This window comes from Centroberyx affinis, unplaced genomic scaffold (genome assembly GCF_046629955.1).
Source record: "Centroberyx affinis isolate AG114_WGS23_722 - 3 ecotype Tasmania unplaced genomic scaffold, CSIRO-AGI_Caff_v1 ptg003526l_1, whole genome shotgun sequence".
NCBI classification, from domain to species: domain Eukaryota; kingdom Metazoa; phylum Chordata; class Actinopteri; order Beryciformes; family Berycidae; genus Centroberyx; species Centroberyx affinis.
The window spans coordinates 59,291-85,691 of record NW_027281470.1 but is presented as its reverse complement, the minus strand read 5'-3'; the positions used below and the strand labels follow the sequence as shown (position 1 = coordinate 85,691).

The window sequence follows — 26,401 nt, the reverse complement described above, 5'->3', positions numbered from 1 at the left end:
AATTGGTTTACCTCAGTTTGTTTGTGGTGCGGTTGCCTGTTTGGCTGTGATGTGCAGTTAAAGTAATCCCTCTTAATGCAGCACTACAGATGTTCACATTCCTCATATCTGCTGCTGCATAGCTACTAATTAACACCGACCTCTATGAGCATGGGGCTGCGTTCCTCGGGGCCATCTGTGCGTATTGTTTTGCCTAGATGCTTGTATATACTTTTTTGCGTCTGTTCCTTTAGGAGCCTTATATTGCTGTCTCAATAAATCCTCCAGTCCGCCTCAAAGAACAGAGAACATGAGCGGTGTTGCATCACAGCGGCGGCCCGTTCGGTCTTGCCAGTCCTTGGCAGCGAGGAGTCGTCATCGTTAATGACAGGGTAGAAGCAGTCAGGTGGTTTTGTAGGTCTGATCTCATCCCTGTAGCAGATGAGTCATCGAAACAAACATTAGCCACAACTCTGACTGCCAGACAGCCAGACCGCACATAGTGATAGGCGTAGTGACGATGACGATGGCGAGGATGGTGAGGCCAGGTGTGATATGTGTTTGATTGAAATCGACAGTGATCCTGTTTTTTAATCCTATTTTTATGCTACTTGGAGCATTTTAGCATCAATAAATCATTACCACATACATTTTGAGACATTAGTATAATTATTGTAAACAAACAAGACCATCGCCGACAACATTGGCAGCCTCTGCTGGACTCTACATCAGTGGTTCTCAACCATCTGCCAGCGAGGCCCATGAGTCTGCAGGTTTTCATTCCAACCAAACACTGCAGCGGCCGATTTAACCGATCCCATGGGAAATCTGCTGAATTGCTTTACGGCACAAAACGGGAACTATACACAACTTTATTCCAGTCCCATTACTCTTAACTGAATATTTTCATCTTCATGTTGATTTACCTGGTCAGAATGCATGCACATTGGCTATTTTTGGCCCTGATTCTTCTTCTTGCTCTTCAAAACAAATGGGCCGACACCAGATAGAGGGGGAAGGGGACAGGTAGTGACATCCAGGAAGCACCGGGATTTATGGGAAAATATGGTTTTAATTTTGAAAAACACAAAATACTAGCACCTTTGAGGCAGATCATGAAGACGACTTTTTAGATCCTGTAGCATGTAATAAGCAGAACCACTGATCTCCAACAAGGGATCGAACTTGCAGCCTTAGTATCCAAACATTAGACAAAAAAGAGATTTCTTAGGATTTGCAAGTCACAGGCAAGTCATCAGAATTGAGCAGCATGAATCAGTCTGCTGCCACCCTGAATCTAGTTTGACATTTATGATTTGCAATTACAGTGTGTTTTACTAGGAAATAAATATTGGGCAGGACCCCCGCTCACCCCCTAGGGCTAGTGCTGCAAATAACAGGGTTCAAGTGTTGCGTGCAGGTAGCGCTCTTCCCATCCTCTCACCCCTAGTGTGAATTGGCAGGTTTGCAGTGTGTGTGTGTGTGTGTGTGTGCACAGATCACACACTGGGCCAGATGAGCTCACCTTTGCGAATCATCCAGATATGCCACCTCTAAATCGTACACACCCCCCCCGTCTGGCTGCATCGTGTACACTCACACACACACACACACACACACACACCTGGATAGACCTTGATAGTGAGACTAGACAGATTAATATGATTTGACAAATGTTATGATGTGATAAGACTGTTCTGCATTGGTGTTGCTGAAACGCTCCAACAACCTGGCTTACATTTACAAGACGTTTTTAAAAGTCCGCTGAGATCAATGTTCATGTTCTCGTTTCTCTGGAAGAACACAAGTTTTTCTTTCATGCGTTTCTTCTCCGGTTGCTGCTATCCTGACCGCTCCTCCTCATCCTAATTGAGAAGCTACTTGTGACCCCCGCTTCCCATCCGTTTGATCTGGCGTTTGTCGATCCCCGTGTGTTTGGCGGTGACAGGTTTTCGGCCTGTGTGCTGCAGCAAGATAAGATAGCGGTCACCGTTTTCCCCCCCAACAGCATGTGAAAAGCGTTATTGGGCTCTGCGGCAGTGTGTGTGTGTGTGTGTGTTAGTGTGTCTGCACGTGCTTCTGTCCTGTGCTTGGCGTTCAATTACAGCCTAATCATATGAGGGAGCGGGTTTACACAGGCTCATTTCCCTCCGACTCACGGGGAATATCAATTTGCACGCTCTTTGGGACACACACACGCAGACTTTTGATGAGTGTATTAAAAAAAAGAGTGGAGAATTCTGAGACTGTCAATAAATCAGCCTATTTTTCTTCCCCCAGCACCTCTTTTTGTCCGTTCTAGGGATAACCAGAGCATTTAGCGTAATGATACCATTACTCACAAGCTCCCATAGCAGAGTGCACAGCTGATTTCACATTCTCTCAGTTTGCACGCTCTCTTTCTCCGTCTCTCTTCCTCACTCTCTTGCACTATTGCTGTCTGTCCCACTCACCTTCTCCTCTCTTCTCCTCTCTCCCACCTCCTGCCTGTCCCTCCCTCCATCTCTCTCTCTGTCTCTCTCTCTCTCTCTCTCTGCATGCTGCCCCTTTTTTATTTTTTTTGAGAGATGACTGGAATTTCTCATCCGGCCAAGAGGGTCATTTTAACTTTCTGCTCTTCTCCCGCTCACTTTTATTTCCTCTCCCCACCCGCCCTCTCTGCTTTGTCCCCCTCTCTCTCCCCCTCTCTCTCTCTCTTTCTGCCGCTCTGCACCGGTTTCTTTGGCATCCCACTCCTGTCTGCGAGCCAAGGGAAGGCAGCACCCTCCTGGGACTTCCTACCTCTCCATCTCTCTCTCTCTCTCTCTCCCTCTGCTCCTTCTCTCTATCTCACGCACTCTTTTATTCCGTGAGCCTCATTCTGCAGGATGCAGGACACCAATCTGTTGGTGTAGTAGGGATGGGGCCTAATTTGCTTGCCTTGGCTAATGAGCTTAGCCCGTGCTGAGCAGCTTTTAGCCCTGCAGGTTGTTTTAGCGGGCAGCGGTTAGCCCTCAGTGGTTCGGGAGCGGGGCCAGAGCGGAGGAGTGGATCACAGAAGGGGCAGAGCTGCAGCCACAGCCTCACCGCTCCTCTCTGCCTACCAGGACCACTGCTACTTCTCCAGCACTGCTGCTGGAACGTGGATCAGCTCTCTCTCTCTCTCTCCCCTCCCTCTCCCTCTACTCTAGCGCTACCTGACTCCCCTCCCTTCCTCCCTCTCTCTCTGTCTCTCTTCCTCTCTCTCCGTCCCGGGGCACTGACGAACTGCTTTTTGTAGCTGCATCACCTCCCAGGCAGCTTTCTGTCCCCTCTTTCTACCCCCTCTTTCCATCTGTTTCACTCTCTTCCTTTTCACTCTTATTCTCTCCGTCTGTACCCCCCCCCCCCCTCATCTTGTTGCCAAAATGTACCGGAACCCGTGGATCTCGAATTACCTGAGCCACGTCAAGTTTTGCAGCCAAGGTAAGGGAAGCAGGCCGGTGCTGGGAGGCTCGGGGCAGAGCTTGAGATTGGAAGCCTGGGCTGGGAGCCTGGGCTGGGAGCCTGGGCTGGGAGCCTGGGACGGGCGCTGGAGCTGTGCGAGGGACTGGGAGGCTGAGCCTGGAGCTGGAGGGAGTTGGCAGGCAGCAAACTGCAGACTCCCTTCCTCTCTGCTCACTGCCCCGGTTTCCAGCCAGCTGTCCTTGCACTGCAGCTGTAGCCTCCAAGGACACACAACGTAGCAGAGATAAGGGACTCTTAACGCTGCAGGAGGCGGTTTCAGGGAGCCAGCTATTTCTGGGCTCCGCAGCTTACTTTGTCTCCGACTTATTTAGGAGAGTTATGTGGTTGTACACGGACTCTGCATGTATGGACATATTTTTAGGCTTTTACGTGCGCATTCGTGGCTGCGCGTGCTTGTGTGTGCACACGTGAACCTGTGTGTGACAAATGACTATGCGTTCTTGACTGGCCACAGGTCGGTGTGTGTGCTGGGCTGCCAGTGGTTCTCGTTCCCACTCCTCTCAGTAATATTTCCAGAGTGCGGAGTGAGTGTTGAGATCTGGCCTCTTCATGGTTAACTGGCTGGGAATCCACAACAGGTGGCTCGCAGTTTCAGGCCATTGCGCGAGCAGGGAGCCGGGTTTCGGGGGAAGGGAGCTGCGCAAAGCTCATTTGGGGGGTTTATGTTATCATTCCACATTTACTACGCATAACTGTGTCAAAACATGCACTTAGCTCTCCACTGCCTTCTGTTTCTTTTACACGTTTCAGTGCGGGCCTGACTACTGAGGCTGAGCAGTTTTGTTTACTCATTGTCGTTGGTGTAGGATGTAATTGGCTTATTGTCACCTCCTTTTGTTAAATCTACTGTTTGTTCTGTCTGGCTCAGCCTCACCTAATTTGTGATTCACCTAATTTGTGATTCCCCTCTGTGTTTTTTTTTTTTTATCGCTTTACTCCATAAGCCCCTCTGTTAGTCCTCAGTTACCACTTGGGATTCAGAGAAGGCAGGCCGAAGGCAGGGCAGGTGGGCAACTGTTGGGGAGGGGGGGGGAGCTGTTTAGGCTTCCACACACACACACCCATATAAAGTGTGATGTAATGCCCATGGTTAAGGAGTGACACATTTCCCTTTGGGCTCTCTGTAATCCCAGGCGTGGAAGTTAATCCCATATCTCAACTTGGACATATGCTCACCCCCAACGCCTCTTTGGTAACCACAGTGTGTGTGTGGGTGTGTGTATGTGTGTGTGTGTGAGCACAAGCAGTATGTGTGGCTGGTTATAATTAGATTGACATCAGCTTCATTTTTATTGTATGCAGTCACCCATCTTTTTGTCGTGTATAAAGCCTGCAGGGTTTGATCAGTGCCTCAGGTTAGACTACAGTTCATCAGAGTGGAGGATTGCCAAACATAACTATCTTTCCTTCTGTACAGTCAGTCTTTGTGCCTTGCACCTTTGATATCATGACATAAAAGGCCCTCCTCACTTCAGAGGCTGAATGGCACTCCAGTGAATCATGAAATCATTTTATCCCCTTGTTTTATCAGTGTCAAGCCGCTTTTACAGCCCCGTCAACTCACGGGGCACGGTGCTGAGGAATTTTTTTTGCGCATTCCCTCCCGGCTATACCAGCCATAGTGTTTCTGTAGATTACAGCAGGCATCAAAGGCTTCGCGACATCTGTGATCATTGCAGAAGGTTTTTATGTCTGTGTCTGGAATGACGAATGCATACAGGCACTCTTCAAAAGGGTCGCCCCTGATGGCCTGCATGCCATTACATATAGGCTGTATGAGGTGTTAAAAGAACACAGGTCTGGGCTGTGGATGACTCTATATGGTTGACAGGCCAGAGGGCCAAACAACAGCCAGCTGCCCCAGAGGGACAGCACACTAGCACCAGTGCATAACAGCTCATTATGGCTTTACATTGGTATCTGGCTTTGTTTCACACTCTCAGTTTATGTCAACGATGTGGTGTGAAAACCTTGTAACTCTTTTTTTTTGCAGTTGAATGGAAGGTGAATTATGTGCTGAGTAAGTTCTATTACCCCAGGGCTTATGAACCCCACTCGAAGCCAATTTTGTAGTTCCAGATAATGCGTAGGTGTAAATGGAAAAATCAGTCACATTTTCTCAATTCTTGGAAAGACTACTCTCCGCAGAGATGAGATTTTCATCTGCCGCCCGCACATGGCTAGATATGTGAGATTGCTGCATAATAATATGCAACTATGCGATGTGATTGTCCCGTTTAGGAATCAGTAGCGCTTACGAGACTATGATTCTTAGACTCCGGTACTCTACTTAGAGCTGTGTCAGCTTAATCTCATTGTCAAGAGAGGATAGCATCAGCAGCCGATAACCAGGATTATGATTCACGGCTCGCATGGAACGAGCCGTGTTTTCACCCGCCGTATATTCCACCCAGCTGAAACAATACACGACCATCCCAAACAGATCCCGGCACGCAGCCTTCTCCAAATAAGCCCTCTTCTTTCTTCTCAAATGATGTTTTGCTTAAGTAGGAGGGATTTAAGCATCAACCCAAACATCCTTAATAAGGACTAACGGATCTGGAATGGGGGGGTTAGGGGTGGCTTCAGGGAGAGGGTGGGGGGGCTCTAGGGCGGCCCTGAGGTGAACTCGGAGGGGTTGGTCTCTGGATGGAAGTGGGACCACATGTTTGTCCCAAAATTGCCTGCTGTGGCCACTCGGAGGTCCGGGGCAGCCAAAACCGCACGTTTGAGGTTTGGAGTCAATAACCGAACCAGGCGCAGACATTCCTTAAAGGGATGTTGCAAAGAACTCGCATTCCTTGAAAGGCTGTTTATGATGCTAACTACCCATTAATGCCTTTTCTGTCTAGGTAATGAGGTTGTATTTCTCTGTAGGCAGGTGTTTATATCACATTTTGCCCTTGTTTACCGACTCTGGACATTTTCCTAATAGATACCAGACTTTAATAGGTTAGAATGGGGACTCTTGTGTGTACCTGTAATCTAATTGCAGAGTGTTTTATCACATCACGCTTCATGATGACATGTTTTTAAAGGCTGTAGGTACTGGACATTGTGGTTTAGTGTTTGTATTTTAACCATTTCCCGGCCCTGCTCTCTCCATGCTGTCTCCCCTCTCTGTATTCATGGCTAGTTTTAGAGATGATGATGTGTTTGGCTGCTGGCACTGTTCCCAGCTATACAGCAAGGCAACCTTGACGTGTGATCAGACTTTACAGCGTCTGTCTCAGTGACACACAGCCAGTCACTCCTCTATCAAACGCCTTAAGCTATGACCTCATGCACAGCACATAGACTGACACTTAAGATGGAGACAGACTGTGTCTCTGTATATAAGTGCACTGTGATCTGTGTGTGTGTGTGTGTGTGTGGGGAGGGTGTGCAACCCTTTTGGCTGCACACTTCACTTATTTGATGTGATTCAGTCAGGCAGGCAGATTATTGTTTTCCAAATCATTTAATTTCTCTGTGGAAGTCCACTTAATGAATGTGGTTTGGTGCCAAGGCCCCCTTGACAGACTGGCCGTTTCACCTTAAGATGCCTATCTGCAATTTGCGCTTGTTCATTAAAAGCTAAAATTGAAGTTTGAAATTGCACTTAGCCAATGAACAATGTGACCTGACTTTGAATGTTATTCTCTTTTTGTTTTGTCCATAGGGCTTGGGAGTGAGACCCCCATAAAACTTGGCAACCCCAGATTGCTACAGAAGAGGGCTCTGAGGTAAGATATGGGGGGGGGGCGGAATGTTGTTTTTAATGTTTTCATAAGTTCTCAGTTGTGATTGGCTGAGTCACATTCGAAAACGTGTGACCACATAAGTGATAATTTAAATATTAAAGGTGCTACATGTATCATTTTAACATCAATAAATCGCTACCACATACATTTTGAGACATTAGTGTAATTACCATAAACAAACAAGACAATTGCTGAGAAGATTGGCAGCCTCTTCTGGCTTCTACGCTGCATTTTACATTGTGTGCCACCAGGTTAGAATTTACTGCCACGCAAAGGAAGATTGCTTTATAGCACAAAACAGGAAAAGGCTAGAGTTTGTCGCAATGGCAGTTGATGGAACGACGAGTGTATCGCTAATGTATGTACAGCTATCTGTGAGTGTGGCTGGACACAGACAGTATCAGACAAAGCTCTGGTGCTTCAGACAGGGCCGGCGTCCAAGCTGAGTGAGAAAGTGAAAGATAAGGTCACTGTGCTGCTGGGCTGTGTAAAAGCTCCCTACTGCAGCATTAGCGGGATTGCTCAGCATCACACTGTTGGCCGGGTGTCAAATACTCCACCCGGCCTACACACATAGCCTCCACTCTATATATAAAGTTTCCTTTACGCCAGTGAGAACCACGGACACACTGACACCAAGCTGAAGCCAAACTGCATGGGTGTGATTTGGACTAGAAAACAATGTGCATTCAGGAATCGGGGGGTTATATGTTGGAAGAGATAAGATGTTCAACTATGAAAATAGATGCTGCTATTATAAAAAAAGAAAGGCTTATGCTTGTCCTCACTCATGGCTTCGTACAGCATATCAGTGTGTTCACTACTCTGTGGTGAACGAGTGTTGGAACGGACAAAGCCGCAAAATCATGTTTTCCCAATTCTTGACTGTTTCTTCCCATTGATAATCCACTGCCAAATTTTTATAGCTGTATCATAACTTTGGTTATGGTTTTTGAATCGGGTCCACGAACGACTTCAGAATATTTGTGCAAGAGAGAGAGAGATTTTCTGTGTGAGTGTGTGTGGGGGGTGGAGGGGGAGGGGGGGTTTAAGGCTTTCTCATAAAATCTGGATAAATATTGGGGGATTCAAGACTTGATGCAATTTACAGTAATGTATGACGGGATTTGAGAAGCGAATATATTGTTTGGAAGATTAATTGCTTGTTGTTGCAGCTCCATCCGCAATCCGCTGGCTGATTTACTAGATTCTTGAACATCATTCAAAAGCGATCCTGCTTCCAGCAACATTTTTCTTCTTTTTTTTTTATGACTTGGATGACCCTCTGATCTTGGAGAAATTCAAATTCAGTCAATGAGCCCCTTACAATTGCTTACACTTCCAGTCTATAAACAAATCCTGTTCCCCGCAGCTCAGCGCTGTTTCAATAACAGTTGATATTTTTCCTGCACCCCTCAGCTTCCAGAAAGAGTTCTCATTTGACGAAAAAGACGACCCAGCCAAAAGCACCAAGGATATAGATGTCAGTCTCTTGGCCAATCTCCCCAAAGGTGAGTAAGGGTTTTTGATTTCTGCTTGCTTGCAAACGACCCTTGCAATGTCCACTTTCCCAGGGTTTCGGGAGGTTTGGGGTAGGCTCTCTGTTTTGCTATTGTGCAACAGCAGCCTCTTTGCCAGGTGGATTCGAGTCCAGATTTGGCTAAAACTAGTTTTTCTAACAGCAGAATCTTCACATATCATATAATATCAAGTGCTGCAATCTCCATTTTCTCATGCAGTCTCCATTTCATCCAAGTCCAGTAAAGACATACAGTCTGTTAGAGGTCCTTGGGTCTGTTTGTGAAGTCCCACTGGATGGTGAATACAATGACTTGATGAGCTGTTTAAGGCCCTGAAGGCCACTCGTTGAGTTGTTATTGACATGTCCAGACCACTAAATCCATACTGTGGGTTGGGCATGGAGCAGGAATGATCTTCGCTGTAGTGTAGAAGTCTCTAAATCTTCTGTAAAACTGAGTTGGATCAGATTGAAAGGAGAATTGGGCATTGCAGAGCATGTTTTGCAGGGCTGTAAACCCAGTGGAACAGACTTGTGTGTGTTGCGTAACCTCACTAATGGAGAGGATTCTTCTATTGTAGAGGAGTTATTCAGCTCAGTCCAGTTCAGACACTATTATTGTACATCATTATACTCTAGTCGTAATGGCAGTAGGCAATCCATATATCCATATAAACTGTTCATTGTATTTTTTCAATAATGTAAACATAACTTATCGTCCTATATTGTATGATGCTTTTGAGGTTTTTATTTAATAATTTCTAAAGTTCCTATGCTCTGGAGTGTGGTCAGACTTGTTTTGTATTCACCTTACATGAAGACTTAAAGTCTAAATAATAGACAATACATTTTGTGATTAAAAAGAGTGCAAACAAAAAACCCATGAATGTCCGTAACTATTTATCACTGTCTTGGCAGGAACACAGTCGCGGTTGTCACATTTTTACAAGTCAGCAACGCAAGAACAGATGCATTTGTTTTCTGTTTGTTGAGCTCTAACAGCTTTCTCATGTCTTTCTTTTTTTTGTTTCTTCCTTTCTAGTCTCTGAATTGAGGAAGCGATTTGAAGGCATTACTACGAGCGCAAGTGATTGGGAGATGAACAGGTGAGAAGATGATGATGATTGATAATGTTGAGGAGGATGATGGCATGTCTGAGGTTGCCCACTTCTTAACCACTTCTTCTCCTGTCTGTCCTGTCTGTGTGTAGGAAGGAGCGTATCGCCCGGCGGCTGGAGGGAATAGAGGGTGAGGTCCACCCGTCTCTGTTGCCCAGCTTGGTGGCCAACCGGCTTCTGGAGGAGGACACACCGCGCTACACGAGGGCCTCCGACCCCTGTGAGCCCTGTGGTGGTGAGACAGTACAGTACAGGCTTACATTAGTGTTACAGCACAGACATAAATGGAGAAAGTGCATATAGAGCTTTTATGTATGTAGGTAGATGGACATGGATATCAACACTTCACATCAAGTAATTTACCCAAAATTAGGGATGGAACAATAACTGGTATTACTATATATCGCGGTCTAACCCTAACCTAACCCTACCGCCACTAATTTTTATTACTTGTGATTGATATGATAAATTGTTTTTTAAGTAATTGAAGACATATTACAGTACTGTTAAGGTTTTCATCTTATTAATAACTACCGAGATAATTTTTTATTGTGTGTGTAGTTTTGGCCAAGATAATCGTACAGGCTTACCCAAAACACACACACACACACACACATAGAGAATAGAATAGATTGTTTCACTCTGTGGAAGTAACGGTCTCTCTCTCTGGCCTGTAGTTACAGTCCAGCGGTATGGCTTGGAGGGCTTGGAAAGCCCAGACTTGCAGCTGAGCACTCCGGAGTGTCAGTCCAGAGCCCGATGCCGACCCGAGCCTCAGTCCTCCGTCCACACCGAGCCCGTCTACAGCTCGGGCTCCCCCACCGACGCGCCGGAGCTGGAGTCCAAGGCCGAGCGCATCGCCCGCTACAAGGCGGAGCGGCGCCGGCAGCTGGCCGAGCGCTACGGTATCTCTTTGGACCAGGAGCCGGACGCGGACGTTTCCTCGCGCTACGCTCGTGGCCGGAAGGAGTCGGACGCCTCGGAGAGGCGCGGCAGGGCGGGGTCCGTGGGGGAGGAAGGGAGAGACGCCAACACTTCCGTCACGAGCCCCAGGGCGAGCCGCGCGGCGTCCCAGCACGGCCACCCCGACCTCGGCTACGAGCCGGGCCGCTCCAGGTTGGACTCCTTCACCGAGAGGGAGAGGCTGATGAACCTGGAGAATCAGCGCAGGGCTCTGCAGGAGAGGGCCGTCCCTCCTGAGCCACCGTCCTCCTCCTCCTACATGGATGTGACATCGCTGTCTTCATCCTCCAGGGCGCCCGCTAAAGACTATGCGGTCACAGGAGTGCCACCCAGCTCGCCCAAGCTGAGCAGGCACCCGTCCCTCCCCTCACCTAAACATGGAACGTCTCCTGGGGACCTGTTCATCGAGCAGCAGGCCCACAGCATCCTCAGCAGACAGGGGTGAGTGGTCCTGATGCTTGTTTTTCTCTGGCCTCAAATCTCTTAATCTGTCTTTATCCCCTCAGTTGTCTCTCTCTCATTTCTTTCATAAATATATTGGAAAGGCATTGCGAAATTGTCCAAAATAGATTAGCTTTTATGTCCTTCCACTTCTCTCAGTGTTTTTGATGCCCGTACCTGCTCTAAACCCCAGATCCCAGCTTCCCCTCAGACCTATATACACAATGGAGGGTTGCCATTTGGGACAGAACACTACTTTATCATTCCCTCCATTAGATGGACAAGCTGTGACAGCGTTATCCATCAGGCTGCCTCTCCCTCCCTCCATCTCTGTCTCTGTCCCTTTTCTCAATTCATGTCCAAGGTCGTCCTCTTGGCAGCAGTACGGCTTCATACCAGGTCAGGCAACCTGAGCTTGTTCTGGAATGATCTTTGAACTCAGACCAAGTCCGACTGAGACCCACAGCTGGGCCCACTGAACACACTGCACACAGATTAATACAAAATGTCTGTTCGTGTTTGTGTTTCTGCTCCAGAGGTTTCAGGTGGCTTTGTTTAGAACAGCAAATTGCTGTAATGTGTAATTCCCAAAGCTTAAGTCATTGGCCAAGCTGTTGTCATTTTGATTGGAAGGGATTGTATTTTGGGGGCTGCTTGGATGACGGAGTAAACCATCTTTACACAGTTAGCGTATTGCAAAATTTTACTTTTTTAGATGTTATTCACAAGATGCCAGGATGGCGTTTAAAGATGGAGATAAACACTTGGTTATATAGGGTTAGGGTTGCTGCTCTGTAGCTGAGCCTGCACTCTGACCTCTGACCTGAAAGAGAATTGCTCCTTTGAGGATCAATGGCACATCACAGAAAAAGATACACTGACTGTACAAAATATTAGGGACACCTACTCTTTCCATGAAGTACAATGATGAGGTGGATCCAGGTAAAACCTTTATCCGTTATTGATTTCCCTTACTAAATCTAAACCAATCACAAAGGAGATGTAGATAAAGAGAGGAATGAGACAATTGAGACAATTTAAGATGTGGATTGTGCAAAAGGGGCTGCTACTCGACATCAGGAAGATGTCCCTAATGCTTTGTACATTCTGTGTATATGCACACACACCGTTAAACACCCATGTTATAATCCTGTCCTGCTCAGTTTTGATGTAACAGCCAGCCCAGCCCAGCCCGGGTCTCGGCCAGGCTGCAGCCCTGCAGTCTGCTGTTGCTAAGTGAACAGTTGGAGACGCATGCTCCGACTCCACACCCTACCAGGCCGTCATTCCCTATCTGTCTCTGTTTCTGTCTGTCCTCTCTCTCTTCCTCCGTCCCCCCTCTCTCGGGTTTCAAAACTTGGCCGGTGTGTGTGTGTGTGTGTGTGTGTGTGTGTTTGTGGCGGGGGGGGGCGGGTGTTGTGTTACTGGGCGGCTCAGTGTGACTCCACGGTCAGAACCGTGACCCACAGCTGGGCCTGATCAAGACCGGCGAGGCCCGAGGGGAAAGACTTACACAGAGTTACAGAGACCTTCCCCTCTACCCTCTGTTTGTCTTTCCAGGGTATCCGCATGCCCTTAAAAAGTCTGAGAAGAAAACTTAAACTAAATTAGCTAAAATCTAAGGCTTTATAAAATATTAAAATGTTATTAACAATTGCTAATTTTGAGCTAGGTTTGACACCATAAATGTAAATGTAAATAAATGAGTAAATGTTTAAAAAATCTACATTACATACGACATGCATTGCAAAATGATTGGGGAAAGGTAAACTAGACAGACAGCAGTAAATGGGCTGTTCTCCTTTAACAATTAATTTCCTGTTGTTGTTTTTCTTATACAGCCTGTTTAGTCTCAGAAATTTCATTAGCTATGTTCAATCGGAAATATGCTGGTTTTGTTTCTGTTCTGCTTTTTAAATTGCTCTTAAATTCAATTCCAGGCAGCCTTAAAAAGGTTTCAAAAAGTCTTATACTTGGCTTTCTGTCTCTCTCCCCCTCTCTCTCTCTCTTTCTTTGTATCATGGGCTCCCTTTGTGTATTTCTGAGTGGGGCGTGTTCCCTGTTTAGCTCGGGCCTGCGCTAAATGAAATGGTTCCGGCTATTTGTCGTTATTCAGCGTCAGAGGGCCAGCATGACTCACCTGCCTGTTGGCTCTGGTGGAGGGAGATGGCATTTCCTCTGAATATCTGCTCCAGTAGATAAGGCCTTAGTTACAGTCAGGACTGACTTCAGTGAAGCTTTTCTCTGGACTCACTGATGCATGGTTGACTTTTAGTGTTTCATCAGTTGTACACATTTGTCTATATACCAGTATGTAGCCATGTGCGTTCTGATATAACAAAGGGGTCACTGCATTTTATAGCCATTGCAGTTCATTTCAACAAACGTTACAAAGGAGATCCATTGTTCATATTTTATGGCGCATGACGCCGCTCCCAATACCAGAATAACAATAAAACGGCTCCCCGGGGAGTTGAACATGCATTCGAAGTAGGATCCGGCTCCTCGCCCAGCCCATTCTCACTCTGGTCAAGCTCGATGTGAAGTCAATGGTGTGTGCTTGTCTGCGTGTGTGCTCCAAGAAGACGAGTGAGCATTGAGTCTAGACTGTTGCCCACCCACCCGCTCTCTCACATGCTGTCTCCCACCGGGCTCTCATTGGTGCAGTGCGGGGGCGAAACAGAGCAGCGATTGGTTCCTCCAGACCGATGCTGAGGGCGACACCCACTCCCTTATCAACTGGCCATCGAGGTACACCCAGGCTGGGGCGTGGGGTTGTGTCTGACCCCCCCCCCCCCCAATCACCCGCCATCCTCCCACTCATCTGGACTACCCCTAACTCATCGACCCTTATGAGCAGTGCTTCTTAAACTATGGGTCAGGACAGGACCCAGAATCGTTCCCTAGAAGACCACCAATACTAACATCTCTTAATGATCTGTCTTTGTAGGGTGAAACTACATTTACTCAGTTTGGGTCCAAGGCTGATAAAGTTTAAGAACCCCTGCTTTTGTGTATTGAGTCACCTGACATCACCTCATCATCATCAGTCATCATAAGCCCCAGTTCTCTTGGGTGCGCACCATAACATCATGTGTCATGGACATGTTGCTGTGTTCAGATTAATCCCCACGTGGAAACAAATGTTTGAGGAACTATATAGAAAAAATGCAGCAGACAAAAGCAACGCAGGATAAGATAGATGGCAGTGATGTCGCAGTATAGTTTCTTTTCCCAGAGTAACTCTGGTTTTATATCGATGACTATGGATTTGACTATGTGCTTTGCTTACAGTAAGCACCTTTCTGTATCCCTTTCTCTTTTGTTCTCTCTCTCACACTCTCTCTGTCCTTTTCTATTTCTTTCTCTGTCACTCTCTCTGCTGATGTAGCAAGAAAAAGATGAGGTAGATGCTATATTAAACAAAGGAAAGAATCCCTTTCTGTCTTCATGCTGACAAGCCTACATACAAAAAATCATGTAGATTAGAGCAGGAATTGAGTGCAGTGCTTTGTCTTTTTTTAACCAAGGTACTGATAATCATCCTTTTGATTATGTACAGATAAAGAGATGTGCATATTGACTGGCAGCAGCTTTTTACAGTTGTAAATGATGCGAGTGTGTGTGTGTGTGTGCGCTTGTGCTACAAATGTTAACCGGCCCTCTCTTTCCCTGAAGAATCAGAGTTAGGGAGAGGCTTGCCAGGGAGGAGGGCCGCCAGAGGAGCCCAGAGCTGGGAAATGTAACAGAAGTCCCGGTCTACCGCAGACACCTTCAACCCCAGTCCCAGACTTCTACACGCTACTACACAGACGCTCAGCTAGCCTACTCCCACCCCCAGCCCCAGCTCACCCGATCTGGGCCACTTGAAAGCCAGGAAGGTAGCGGTTACCCCAGTTATCTGTCCATGGCCTCTGGTCCCACGTCCAGAGCGCTGCAACAGCCCCAGGAGGAAGAGGAGGAAGAGGCCCAGGGCGTGAAGACGGAGGGCCTTCTGAAGAGCAGGAAAGCAGTGCTGCCTTCAGAGATCCGCCGCAGGGAGAGGAGCACCGAGGACCCGCGGAGGGGCCGGGGGGAAGAGGAGCATGCGACACCCAGGGCCCAAAGCCTCGGCCAGGCCAGAGAGGTGGAGGCAGACGACCCCACGAGAGGAGGCCACGGAGGCAGAGGCAGGCGCAGGTGGGAAGATGCAGCAGAAGCACCCAGACACGCAGAGCACGTCTCCCGCCTGCAGGCAGCCGAGAGCAGAGCCAGGGAGCGGGAGAACGCCATCTACATCCACAGAGGCCCGGCCGCCACCCACATCCAGCCCAAAGCGGCGATGCCACATACAGCGATGCCAGAAGGTTCCAGCTCTAGCACAGCCTTGAGTCGCTCCGTGTCAGAGAGCGGGGCTCCGCGAGGGCCCAGTCAAAGGCACCTGCACCACCAGACCCAGGACCCCCGAGAGGTCCGGGAGGGTGACGGGGTCCAGATGTGCAAACAGGAGTTCAGTAACGGAGAGAGTCAGCAGGACCCCCGGATCTCCGTGGCCCAGCTCAGACATTCCTACCTGGAGAGCACCACCACCCCCCCGACCGGCCGCAGGCCTGAGCTGTAGGTGGTACAGTAAAACGCTGCACTGGTGCTGCCCGCTGGCTGGCTGCTCTGGAGCTCGCACTGATGCTTGTTACCTAACATCGCCTGGCTAATGAATGACTAACAAACAACTAAGGCTAGGGTGATAATAACCTCAGCCTACAATGATTCTATTGCACTATTTCTAATCTGTAGAAATGGTACTCATGCATTAATCGCATAACAGTAAGCTTCCTATGATTCCTTGTAGCGTATTGGCACTGTGTCTTGTTTGGTCCACATCTGGGGCCAGTCAAACTGTTTGTGCGTGCCCAATCTACCAGAGTAATCTGTGCTCTAACCACTAATAAATTAGCATGACATAGCCTTGCTCACATACTCAATTTAAAAACCAGGGGTGTGGTTGCTGTACATTCAGAACATTCAAAATCTAACCCACGCCTCTGTTTTTAAACAATTCCATTTTTGCTACTCCCTTTCTATCTCTCCCTTACCACACTGTATTTTCTCTTTCCTTTGGGTATCTGTCTGCCCACCTTGGTCCCTCTGCTGGGTGGCCCTCCAGCGAGGTTGAGGTGGACAGGGTGCCCGTGGGCTACGAGGCCCCTTGGAGAGGGGAGAGGGACAGGGGGCGCAGGCCCAGGCAGTATATCTATCCCGGGGAGAGTAGAAAGACCTCAGAGAGGTTTAGGACGCAGCCCATCACCTCTGCTGAGCGCCAGGAGACCGATAGGTACTGCACTGGACTCAAGTATGCATGGCTGTGTTTGCATAGAGAGCGAAGAAGGCTGGGAAATGTCCATATGATCATGCACGTCAAAGAAAATCATTACATAATGTTTGGTTTGTGTAATATTTGTTTTATAAAGGGGAAAAATTAGGTTTTGCTGAACTAAGCCGATCAATAATCAGTAACCTAACCCAACTATTAACGTAGTGTACTGTAAATAATTCTGTAGTATGTGGTAAGTCCATAATCTGATGAATGCCATAAGAAGGAACACACACACACACACACATACATGCAAAAGCGCACTCTCACTCACTTTCCTGTAGACTTCCACCTTGATTTTGTCCCTCAGTCAGTCTAAGAGGGCAGCTTAAAGGCCAAAGGTCCCGCTGATTGGGCCTTGGCAGCCATCACATGTGACCGTACCAGGGAAGCATGAATCGGCCTTTGTTGGTGTTCACTCTCTGAGACCGTGGAACCGCACAGACTTCTGTAATGCCGTCTAATTCTCCAGCTTAGTCCGCTCTGCCAGACTCGGTTTCCCCTTAATTTCTTCCCCTAACGCACGCCGTCACATTAGCAACATACCTCTGCTCTGCTCCTTTTCACTCACTCTCCTCACCGGCTCTGTGCGTAGTCCTCTCTTTCCTTTCCCACTGATCACCTAAACCACTGATCACCTTTTGGTTGTTGCATGGATATCAGTAACCTATGCTGATTGTGTCTTTCTTTCTGTGCCTCTGAAGGTCCTGTGTGAGTTCAGAGTTTGCCAGCACTGAAGGTAAGTAGTGCTTTGAACATGTCTTGACAAAGATTTGTGTGTTTTAGACCTGAGGGTAGAATTTGGTTCTCACAGCTATCTGTAACACTGTTCGGAACATTAATGATTTAATGTCTTCTCATAAATGGGTGGAATGCAGTCATACTTGTTTATGAACACCGTTAAAAACATCCGTGAGGTATTGCACTCATAAAATATTCTAAATAATTGAGAGCTTATATAATAAACAAGAAGAGCACTTAACAATATCCAAGAGGGCATTCTTTACTGTTGCAATGGCCAGGAACTGTAATGTGGCCAGGTATGAGGCAGAGCAGAGTTACCAACATGTGAGCTGACTGGAAGGTTTTCTACAAACACGTGTGCATACATCAAGAGAAATTAAAGACCAATAACTAGCTCCCTTCTTGCTGCAAGAGTTGGCATAGCAACCAGTATAGCTTTATGGGAACTATGAGCACAGTTGGGACACGCCTTTGACCAATCAGATTGCTTGGCTGAGACTAACCTGTTGCATAATGTATGATGGAACATTTGCAGCACTGTGAATATTTCTATCACATGGGGACTATATTTTTAGCTTCAGCTTTCAATACATATGGTACATTTTAAATCTTACTAGATTGACTTGCTATCAAAAGCAAACATTTACAGTGTATGTCGGTGCTCTAAGGGGTGAGATTGTTGCCCAAACAGACTGGACACACAGTGCAGATAATGTGCATATCACTGCAGTGATCTAAGTAAACTGAATTTCATCAGTCCTTTAGTTTGGGATTGGCAGCATTAATGATGCTGATGTAAGCATCCAATTCAGTATTTGTATCAGCTGAATTGCTTTACATTTGAACTAAACTTAATCTTTGCAGTGTTTCAGTGTTGGAGGGCTGGTATTATCATTCAGCAGCCAAATACTGTTACTTAACCAAACAATGCTGTTACCACACCCAGTCTGTGAATATGGCCAATATACTCAAGTACAAGAATTCCTTTTTAATTTATTCATCTGCCAATGAAAACAACATGAATTACGTGGTTATCTAGGGTTTAAATATTGCCGTGGGGCTGAACGCAAATAAATAAAATGCGACTTTCCAGTGGGTTTATATGAAAGCCCCAAGAATAGACAAGAGGGTGGAGGCAACGTGACTCAAAACTCTTTGTGCAAGGTCTTATTTTTTAATAGGAAAGCACAACATTTTGAAGTGGGGTTTATAGAGTCATTACTGGTGCTCACAGTAGCAAAACAGCACAGCAGCTCCAGCGAGGGCAGAACCAGCTCATCTGCTTCTTATAAGCAGACGTTCACCCGGGACGCTTTTTATTCTGACTACAGTGAGAGGGAGCAGAGCTCAGCACAGCGGCGTCAGTCAAAGGGAATAGTTGTTTGGTGATGTCATGTCATGTGTCTTGCAGAGTGCGTGTGTGTGTGTGTGTGTGTAGCCATGCCTCTCACACCTGTCTAGCTCTGCACAGTCTTCCCAATGACGCCAGTCAAGTGTTGAGACGTGGTTTATCTTTGCTCCCAGGTATAAAGCCAGATGGTAATGATGAATGTAAACAAAAACATTGAAGTACAGTACACCATTGCATTGTTGTTTAGAGAAGAAAAACACTTATTGTATTCCAATTGATAGTCCATAACGTGCGATATCTCGGACACTACAGGTCCAATTTTGATGAAACCACTGCCTTTCTGCATTTGTAAAAGTATAGTGGTTGACCCAAGGGGGATGCTACAATTGCAGATCAAAAAAAATATTTTAACAAACCATATCTCCACACTGTAAATGTGATTGCCATGAAATTTGGTGCAAACATGTAGCTGACCTTGCTCTAGGACTATTGTTGCACACCATATTGGATTTTCTACCTTTTGAATTTCTTGAAAAACAGCTTTTCCCTTTTTAAATTTTTTTAGACATCAACACTAAACTAAAAAGACTGAGATACACCTAATACGAAGTTTTCTGTTTTCTATACTATATGCATGTACACATACATATTGCTCCTTAATTGTAAACAAGTAATATTGGCCTCATTTGTGATGGACAGATCATTCAATAAGCTTTTCCTCAACTCCAAGCTTACATTATTTTGCACTTCTTAGTTTTAGTCGTGTGCTTTGGAGAGGAAATCATCCAGTGTTTCCAACGTCTTTGTGCCCTCTCTGTCTCTCCCTCTGTAGCCGATGAAGAGAAGCTGGATGATCGGGCCAAGCTGAGTGTAGCAGCCAAGCGCTCTCTCTTCAGGGTAAAGTTCAACACCCGCCTGTTTGTCCTGCCATTTTCTTTTGACCTTTTATGCACACAGTGAGCGAACATTCCTCCTCTTTGACTCTGCACATATGTCTGCGGATTACATGCTGGTATTGAACAGCGAGCACAGAGAAATGTGCTTCCAATCAAGGACACAGACATTGACACCGTGTCAGACAGAGGCATCCAAATGGAAAATCAGTCTGTCCTCTCCTCACAATGAGGCTTTCGAAGCCGGACTCTTGGAAATACTCTCGACTCGGTTTCATCACAGTCATGAATCAGACGAGACCGATAATTCCACTGGAACAAGTGTTTTAATGGAGCACATTTCAATCCACATTTGTGGAATTCACCCCAAACATGCACTGTAGTCTCAGTTGCTTGTGCTTAAGGCGCTGAATACTGCAGTTACTAATTGCACATTGTCATACAGAGATTATCTTAACCCACTCAATCATCGTCTGTCTTTGGTCAGTCAGTGTTATGCTAATTTTTTTAGCCATATATTACTTTAATCTACTCTGGTAGCCTATTCAGTCATCAATCCACTCTTGCTTTCAATGTAAATAAGTCTATGAAAGCCCCGTGTTTTAACAGTCACTTCGGCTCCAACTCCACAACACTTGAGTAAACTCCGCTCTGGGATATCCCACCTGGCTTGCAGTGAGGAGAAATATAAACAAGTTAGATTTTTATCCATAATGATTTTCCTTATCTGCCCCGCCATTCCCATCCAGGAGCTGGAGAAGAGCATCGATGGCGGAGCTCCTAAACCGCGGTCGAGGAACGCAGCGGTGGAGAGGCGGCTGAGACGCACCCAGGACCGCTCCAGAACCCAGCCAGTCACCACCGAGGAGGTGGTCATCGCCGCCACGTAAGTCTCTACTCCAGACCCTCCAACCATAGCAAAATACTGCACATTTTAAGATCTTGATTTATCTTATCTGACACATTTTTTTCAAGTAACTCCATTTGAAATCCAGCACACCTCAAGTACTTCAGAAACTGAAAACTTTAAAGCTCTAAGCTCTAGCAACATTTTCTCACTTTGTCAGCCTGAACCTAATCCATCACCTTTTCCGTTCTGGAAGTGAACTGAAATTTCATTTCTGTGCAAAATTCTCCATGAAATGAAATTTTGGATTGATCCTCCATCCACCCTCCTTGATGCTTTTAAACATTGGTGTTGCCTGGAGCATTAGACCCTCACTGATTACATTGATATCACCACTGTCTATCCCTCAGCATACTAGATATTCCCCACCTATAGTTTGAATAACCCCTTTTTTTTTTTTTTTTTGAAACTTATTTTTTTTATTTGGTTATTTCTCACATCCCCTTTTACATCAAAAATATTTCAACATAGGTTGACAGTTTCCTTTACAAGGGGTTACAATTGAGATAATGAAAATAATAATAATAACAATACTGAAAATAACTAACGTAAATAACACAAACATATCAAAACAAAACTAAACATGGGCTATATACAAGTTCACCTCACATAGACACACATATTCAGTCCAATATACAGAAAGATATCCATATTATTTATCTAAAAATAAAAGTATATGGTCGTTCCATTATCAATCCCAATGGTCCCCTATTGCCTCCATTAATGGTGTCCATCTTTCTATAAAAATGTCCCTCTGTAATCTTAGCATATATGTAATTTTTTCCATTGTATAAATGTTTCTTAGAATTGTTAACCACTCATCATAGATGGGGGGATCCTTTTTAAGCCATCTTATTGTAATTGCTTTCTTTGCTGCTGTTAGTAATATCTGTAAGAGATACATCCTTTTCCTACTATGAATTACATCCGGTTTCATCCCAAGAATTGCTATCAGAGGGTCTCTTACCAATTCAACATCCAATACTTTGTTCACAGTGGTAAAAGAATAACCCCTTTTTTATCACCTGGGAGTGATCTGGTTCTTTCCTTCTTTGTCACCTGTGTGTTTCCTCTGTCACCTATGTGTGTGACTGTGTCCCTGTCCTTGACTACACTCTGTAGTGTCCCTACTCCCGTGCCACAAGCAGTGACTGTTCACACTGCTGTAGCACGCGTGCCTAGCCCCACCCTAGTCTGCAGCACTCTGCCGCCATACAGGTACACGGCACACGCGTGTGCATGGGTATGAAGGCTCACACCGACCACAAGTGACTAACACAATGGCATGAACACCGTACACCGTTGTCATCTCAGAGTGGCAACTGAAGCAATTTTAAAATAGTCTGTGTGTTTGATGGTGTTAGTGGGTTTTACCCTGGAGGAAATAATGGATGTAAGTCCTTGGTGGATTTGCACGTAGTGATGCTTAATGTTTTTTGACGTTTTGGTGCCCTCCTGTGTGATTGGAGGAAACTACATGACTTGTACATCTACAGTTAAGCCCAAAATTATTCATACCCATGCCAAATTTTGATTTATAGTGAATTTTTATTTGATCAATAGGTTTCATCTGGCTGGAAATGACATAAACATGTGACAAAAGACGGTAAAACATTGTGTTAGAGATGTTAATGATAAATTTTAACTATTTCTATGGTTTTTTTTACATTTTTATGAAAAATGCCATGTCAAAATTATTCATACCCCTTGAAATGTTCACAAATTTTTGAGAAAATGCAAACTTCTATACCATTCCAAATGGTCTCGGTAATTTCCACCATGTTCTAGAGCATCAGCAACAGCTGAAGCAGTAGTTCTCTAGTCAGTTACTAGTCAATTGCAAGTCCTGGCTAAAACCAAAGAGCTTAGTGAGGACCTCCGGTTGCGCATTGTGGCTGCTCACAAGACAGTGGTAGGAAGCCGAAAGTGACCCCTGTGCTGGCAAGAATGGTAGTGCGAGAGGCCAAGAAGAATCCAAGGATCACCACCAAGGCCATCCTGATGAATCTGAGCAATTCTGGTACCAACATCTCAAGGCAGACACTCCAGCGGACACTACACAAGGCTGGTCTCCATGGACGCCGACCAAGGAGGACTCCACTTCTCAAAGACAGGCACACAAAAGCTCGCCTAGCCTTTGCAAAAGCTCACCTGGACAAAGAAGAACGCTTTTGGTCATCAATTATGTGGTCGGATGAGACAAAAATTTAGTTGTTTGGACACAGGGACGTGGCTTTTGTTTGGTGAAAGAAAGGAGAAGCATTCAACCCCAAGAACACCATCCCCACGGTCAAGCATGGTGGTGGGAGTGTAATGCTTTGGGGCTGTTTTTCAGCCAATGGGCCAGGCAACCTTGTCAAAGTAAATGGCATCATGAGAAAAGAGGACTACATTAAGATTCTGGAGGAAAACATCAGGCAGTCTGCAGAAAAACTTGACCTTGGGCAACATTGGACCTTCCAACAAGACAATGATCCGAAACATACAGCCAAAGTGGTCAAGAAATGGTTAACAGACAACAATATCAACACTTTGGAGTGGCCCAGCCAGAGTCCAGACCTGAATCCCATCGAGAATCTGTGGAGGGAGCTAAAGACCAGAGTGATGGCAAGGAGGCCTTCCAACCTCAAAGACCTGGAGATCATCGCAAAAGAGGAGTGGTCCAAAATCCCAGTGGAGACATGCAGAAAGCTTGTTAGCAATTATAAGAACCGTTTGATTGCTGTTATGGCAAATAAAGGCTTTGCCATTGATCACTGAGAAAGGGTATGAATAATTTTGGACATGGCATTTTTCATAAAAATGTGAAAAAAACATAGAAATAGTTAAAAGTTTTCATTTATATCTCCAGCACAATGTCTTACCGTCTTTTGTCACATGTTTATGTCATTTCCAGCCAGAAGAAACCTATTGATCAAATAAAAATTCACTATAAATCAAAATTTGGCATGGGTATGAATAATTTTGGGCTTAACTGTATATGAGGTTTTATTGAATGGCTCAAAAGGCTATAGGGATTTACTTTATCAACCCCTTTTGTTTGTAGTGGGCATGGCTCACACTGCATGTCTAACAACCATTTTAATAATAACTTTTTTTTTATTTGATACCATAATGATCACATTGTTCAGCCTGCATTTTTTATCTTTTTGATTTCAGATGCACACAGCTCCACATTGCTGTCTGTGTGTAGCATGCCACTTGCTAGCTTGCATGTGCTGCTTCCATGTTTACCAGAAGTCTCCTCTCCCTCTCTCTTCCTCCTCCTCTGTCTCTGGGTGTCATCCACCCCCCCCCACCCCCCACCCCCCACCCCCTTCTCAGCCTGCAGGCGTCGTCACAGCAGAGCGCTGCGGCCCGGGAGCAGGCGCGGGAGGCCCGGCAGATCCAGGACGCCCAGGAGGCCCAGCGCTCCAAGCAGGACTCGCCAATGGAGGTGAAGGGCCAGAGCCAGAGCCAGAGCCAGGGTCAGGGTCAGGGTCAGTGTCAGGAGGAGCCGGACCTCTGCACCCTCAGCCTGGCGGAGAAGATGGCGCTGTTCAACCGGCTGGCCCAGCCTCCCAGCAGGGTGACCCGCACCAGAGGGGACACGCGGCAGCGCAGGGCCAACGCCCGCTACCAGACCCAGCCCATCACACTGGGCGATATGGAGCAGGTGGGGGAGGAGCTAGATGATGTGCAATAGAAAAACAGACTTTCTCTTCCTACTCAGGTTTACTGGAAGTCGTATAAACTTAGTCTTTCTAACTCTCACACCAGTGCTACCATATCCCTTTTTCTTTTGTTTGAAGTCTTAGAACTGATAGGTTTCCTTTCAATTCATCTCCTTATCATGTAGCTCATCAACTGTTTCAGGGTGTGTGTTAACATGTCTAACCTTTTTATGCTGAAGACGCACTGCAAAAATATTGTTTTAAGGACAGACTTGTAAAACCATGCTGTACTGTACAGTATAGATTCCATTCCAGCTTCCCCCAGAGGGAACTACATGAACGGTGCGTTGTAGCATGTGTGTGTTTCCGCTCCAGGAGCCCTCAGACATAGAGCTCAGTGACGAACAGGAGCTGTGCGACAGCCCGGTAGAGCGCCTACAAGTAAGGTTCCTCCATGTCGGGCCATTGTGGCACCATGCACTTGCCTGAGACAATGGAGGCTGATGCAACTGCGGCGACACACTTAACTATTCCCAGAAATGGCCACATGCCTTATGACGCGTTGTACGGCAAAAAACATCTAAGTTTTGGTCCATGTTGTGTGATTTCATGGTGTATGTATGTACGCCGTATTCAGCGCATGGCCCAGCTTGTAAGTAAGTGTGACTCAGTGCTGCTGTGGCTTACTGTACTGAGCGTCAGCCCTTCATCAGCCTGCTGTGTCAACGCGGAGGCTGTGATGATGCTGCTGCTGGCCATATTTCAGCAAGGCATGGGCATGAAAGAAGCCTCTGTGGCGGAGGAGAGGAGAACAAAGGGAGTTCGACCCTTGCTCACCGCCGAATGGACTGAAAGCAGCTATTTGTCATCAGCTCACTGCAACTGTTTCAGGGAGGCAGGGAAGTCGGGAGAGAAAACGGAAGCAAACATAGTAGGAGTTAATGGAACTTCTTAACATAAAAGACTGTAGTTTGCCGATCTGAAATATGTCTTTATGAGGCTGGGTAAGTTCTCAACAGTTGTGCACTTGGATATTTGCTTGCTTCCCGTTATTCTTTAATCAACAGAAATCTCAGTCTGTATCATTATGTGAGATCAAATTGATTTGGTGTTCAGTAATGGTTATGAACTTGGAGACTGAATCTTTTGGCTATAGCTGGATGCATTGTGCCCAGGGTTTATATGTAGTCGCCTATGGGTGTTAAGGGGGGTGCTGGCATGGCTTTGTGACGTGGGCTGCGACTGACCGGGTAGACAGGCTGCCCTTTGATGCTCAGGAAGTGCAGTGAGTCAGGCAGTGATTAGTCAGCGTGATTCTCTACCATTGTGCGAGTGTGTGTGTGTGTGTGTGTGACCTTGCCTGGCCTGTCTCTCAGTTAGACGGAAAGCCTCAGTGCTACGGCTGCTTCCCCTGCACCGAGCTGACCCACTTCTTTCTTTCTGTCTCCCTCTGCCTCTCTCTCGCTCTGTTTCTGCCTCTTTGCTACACAGCTTCAGAACGGAGCAGGCTCCAGGTTCGGCCACCTCCCTTCTTCATCCTCATCCTCTTCTACTCTGAGACCAGGAGGCACAGTCTCCACCGACCACGCCGGAGACATCCACCTAACCCGGGTCGCGGCCCAGGCCCACCCTGCCCCCGCCTACTACGACAGGTCCCACCCCAGCCCCCCAGCTAGGCCCACAGAGGGCCCCGGCTGGAGGTCCCTCGGCTCCGCGGACCACCAGAGCCAGCCCCACGCCGGCCGAGCCGTACCCCAGGGAGAGGAGGCCGATCTGGGAGGAGGGGGGAAGAGGAAGCTGCCCTCTCCCGAGGCAGCAGCCAGGCAGGCAGCCCTGCCCCAGCCCCGTGCTGGAAGAGAGAGAGGGGGGGAGGAGGAGGAGGAGGAGGAGCAGCGGCTGGCCAGGGGGAGGGGAGACGGAGCGGTGCAGAGCGCAGAGAGCCTTGCGCTGCAGGAGAGGCAGGAGCAGAGGGGCTCTCTGAGGGAGGAACTACATTACCCAGACAGCCACAGGAGCAGGGCCACCAGTGCAGGTAAGAGCAGACAGGGAGTTTGAGGGGTTTAATTGAGTTTTGTACTTTCTGCTTTCTTTTTATTATAAAATTATGTCTTTGTTGCTATTGCAGAGGTCACGCCTTAATGTGTCATCCTCTCTCTTTCTTGCTTTCCCTCTTTAATTCACTTTTTCTGTACTGTATGTGTATTCTCAATTTCTCTTTGGACATTTGACAAATTACATTAGCTGAATCTCATGT

The 26,401-nt window shown here is 46.7% G+C and overlaps 1 protein-coding gene across 1 annotated transcript in view; it reads left to right on the top strand.

Moving 5' to 3' along the window:
- The first annotated feature begins 3,365 nt into the window (after positions 1-3,365).
- The window catches only part of svila (supervillin a), a 50,362-nt gene continuing 27,326 nt past the window's right edge, over positions 3,366-26,401 (top strand). The window contains exons 1-16 of the mRNA XM_071539822.1: positions 3,366-3,423; positions 7,127-7,190; positions 8,628-8,719; positions 9,770-9,833; positions 9,938-10,080; positions 10,523-10,834; positions 10,871-11,249; positions 13,917-14,000; positions 14,928-15,845; positions 16,411-16,560; positions 17,304-17,338; positions 19,527-19,591; positions 20,337-20,473; positions 21,617-21,712; positions 23,819-24,149; positions 25,639-26,179. Coding sequence (XP_071395923.1) covers positions 3,366-3,423; positions 7,127-7,190; positions 8,628-8,719; positions 9,770-9,833; positions 9,938-10,080; positions 10,523-10,834; positions 10,871-11,249; positions 13,917-14,000; positions 14,928-15,845; positions 16,411-16,560; positions 17,304-17,338; positions 19,527-19,591; positions 20,337-20,473; positions 21,617-21,712; positions 23,819-24,149; positions 25,639-26,179 — 3,469 coding nt within the window. The remainder of the gene's footprint in view (positions 3,424-7,126; positions 7,191-8,627; positions 8,720-9,769; positions 9,834-9,937; positions 10,081-10,522; positions 10,835-10,870; positions 11,250-13,916; positions 14,001-14,927; positions 15,846-16,410; positions 16,561-17,303; positions 17,339-19,526; positions 19,592-20,336; positions 20,474-21,616; positions 21,713-23,818; positions 24,150-25,638; positions 26,180-26,401) is intronic.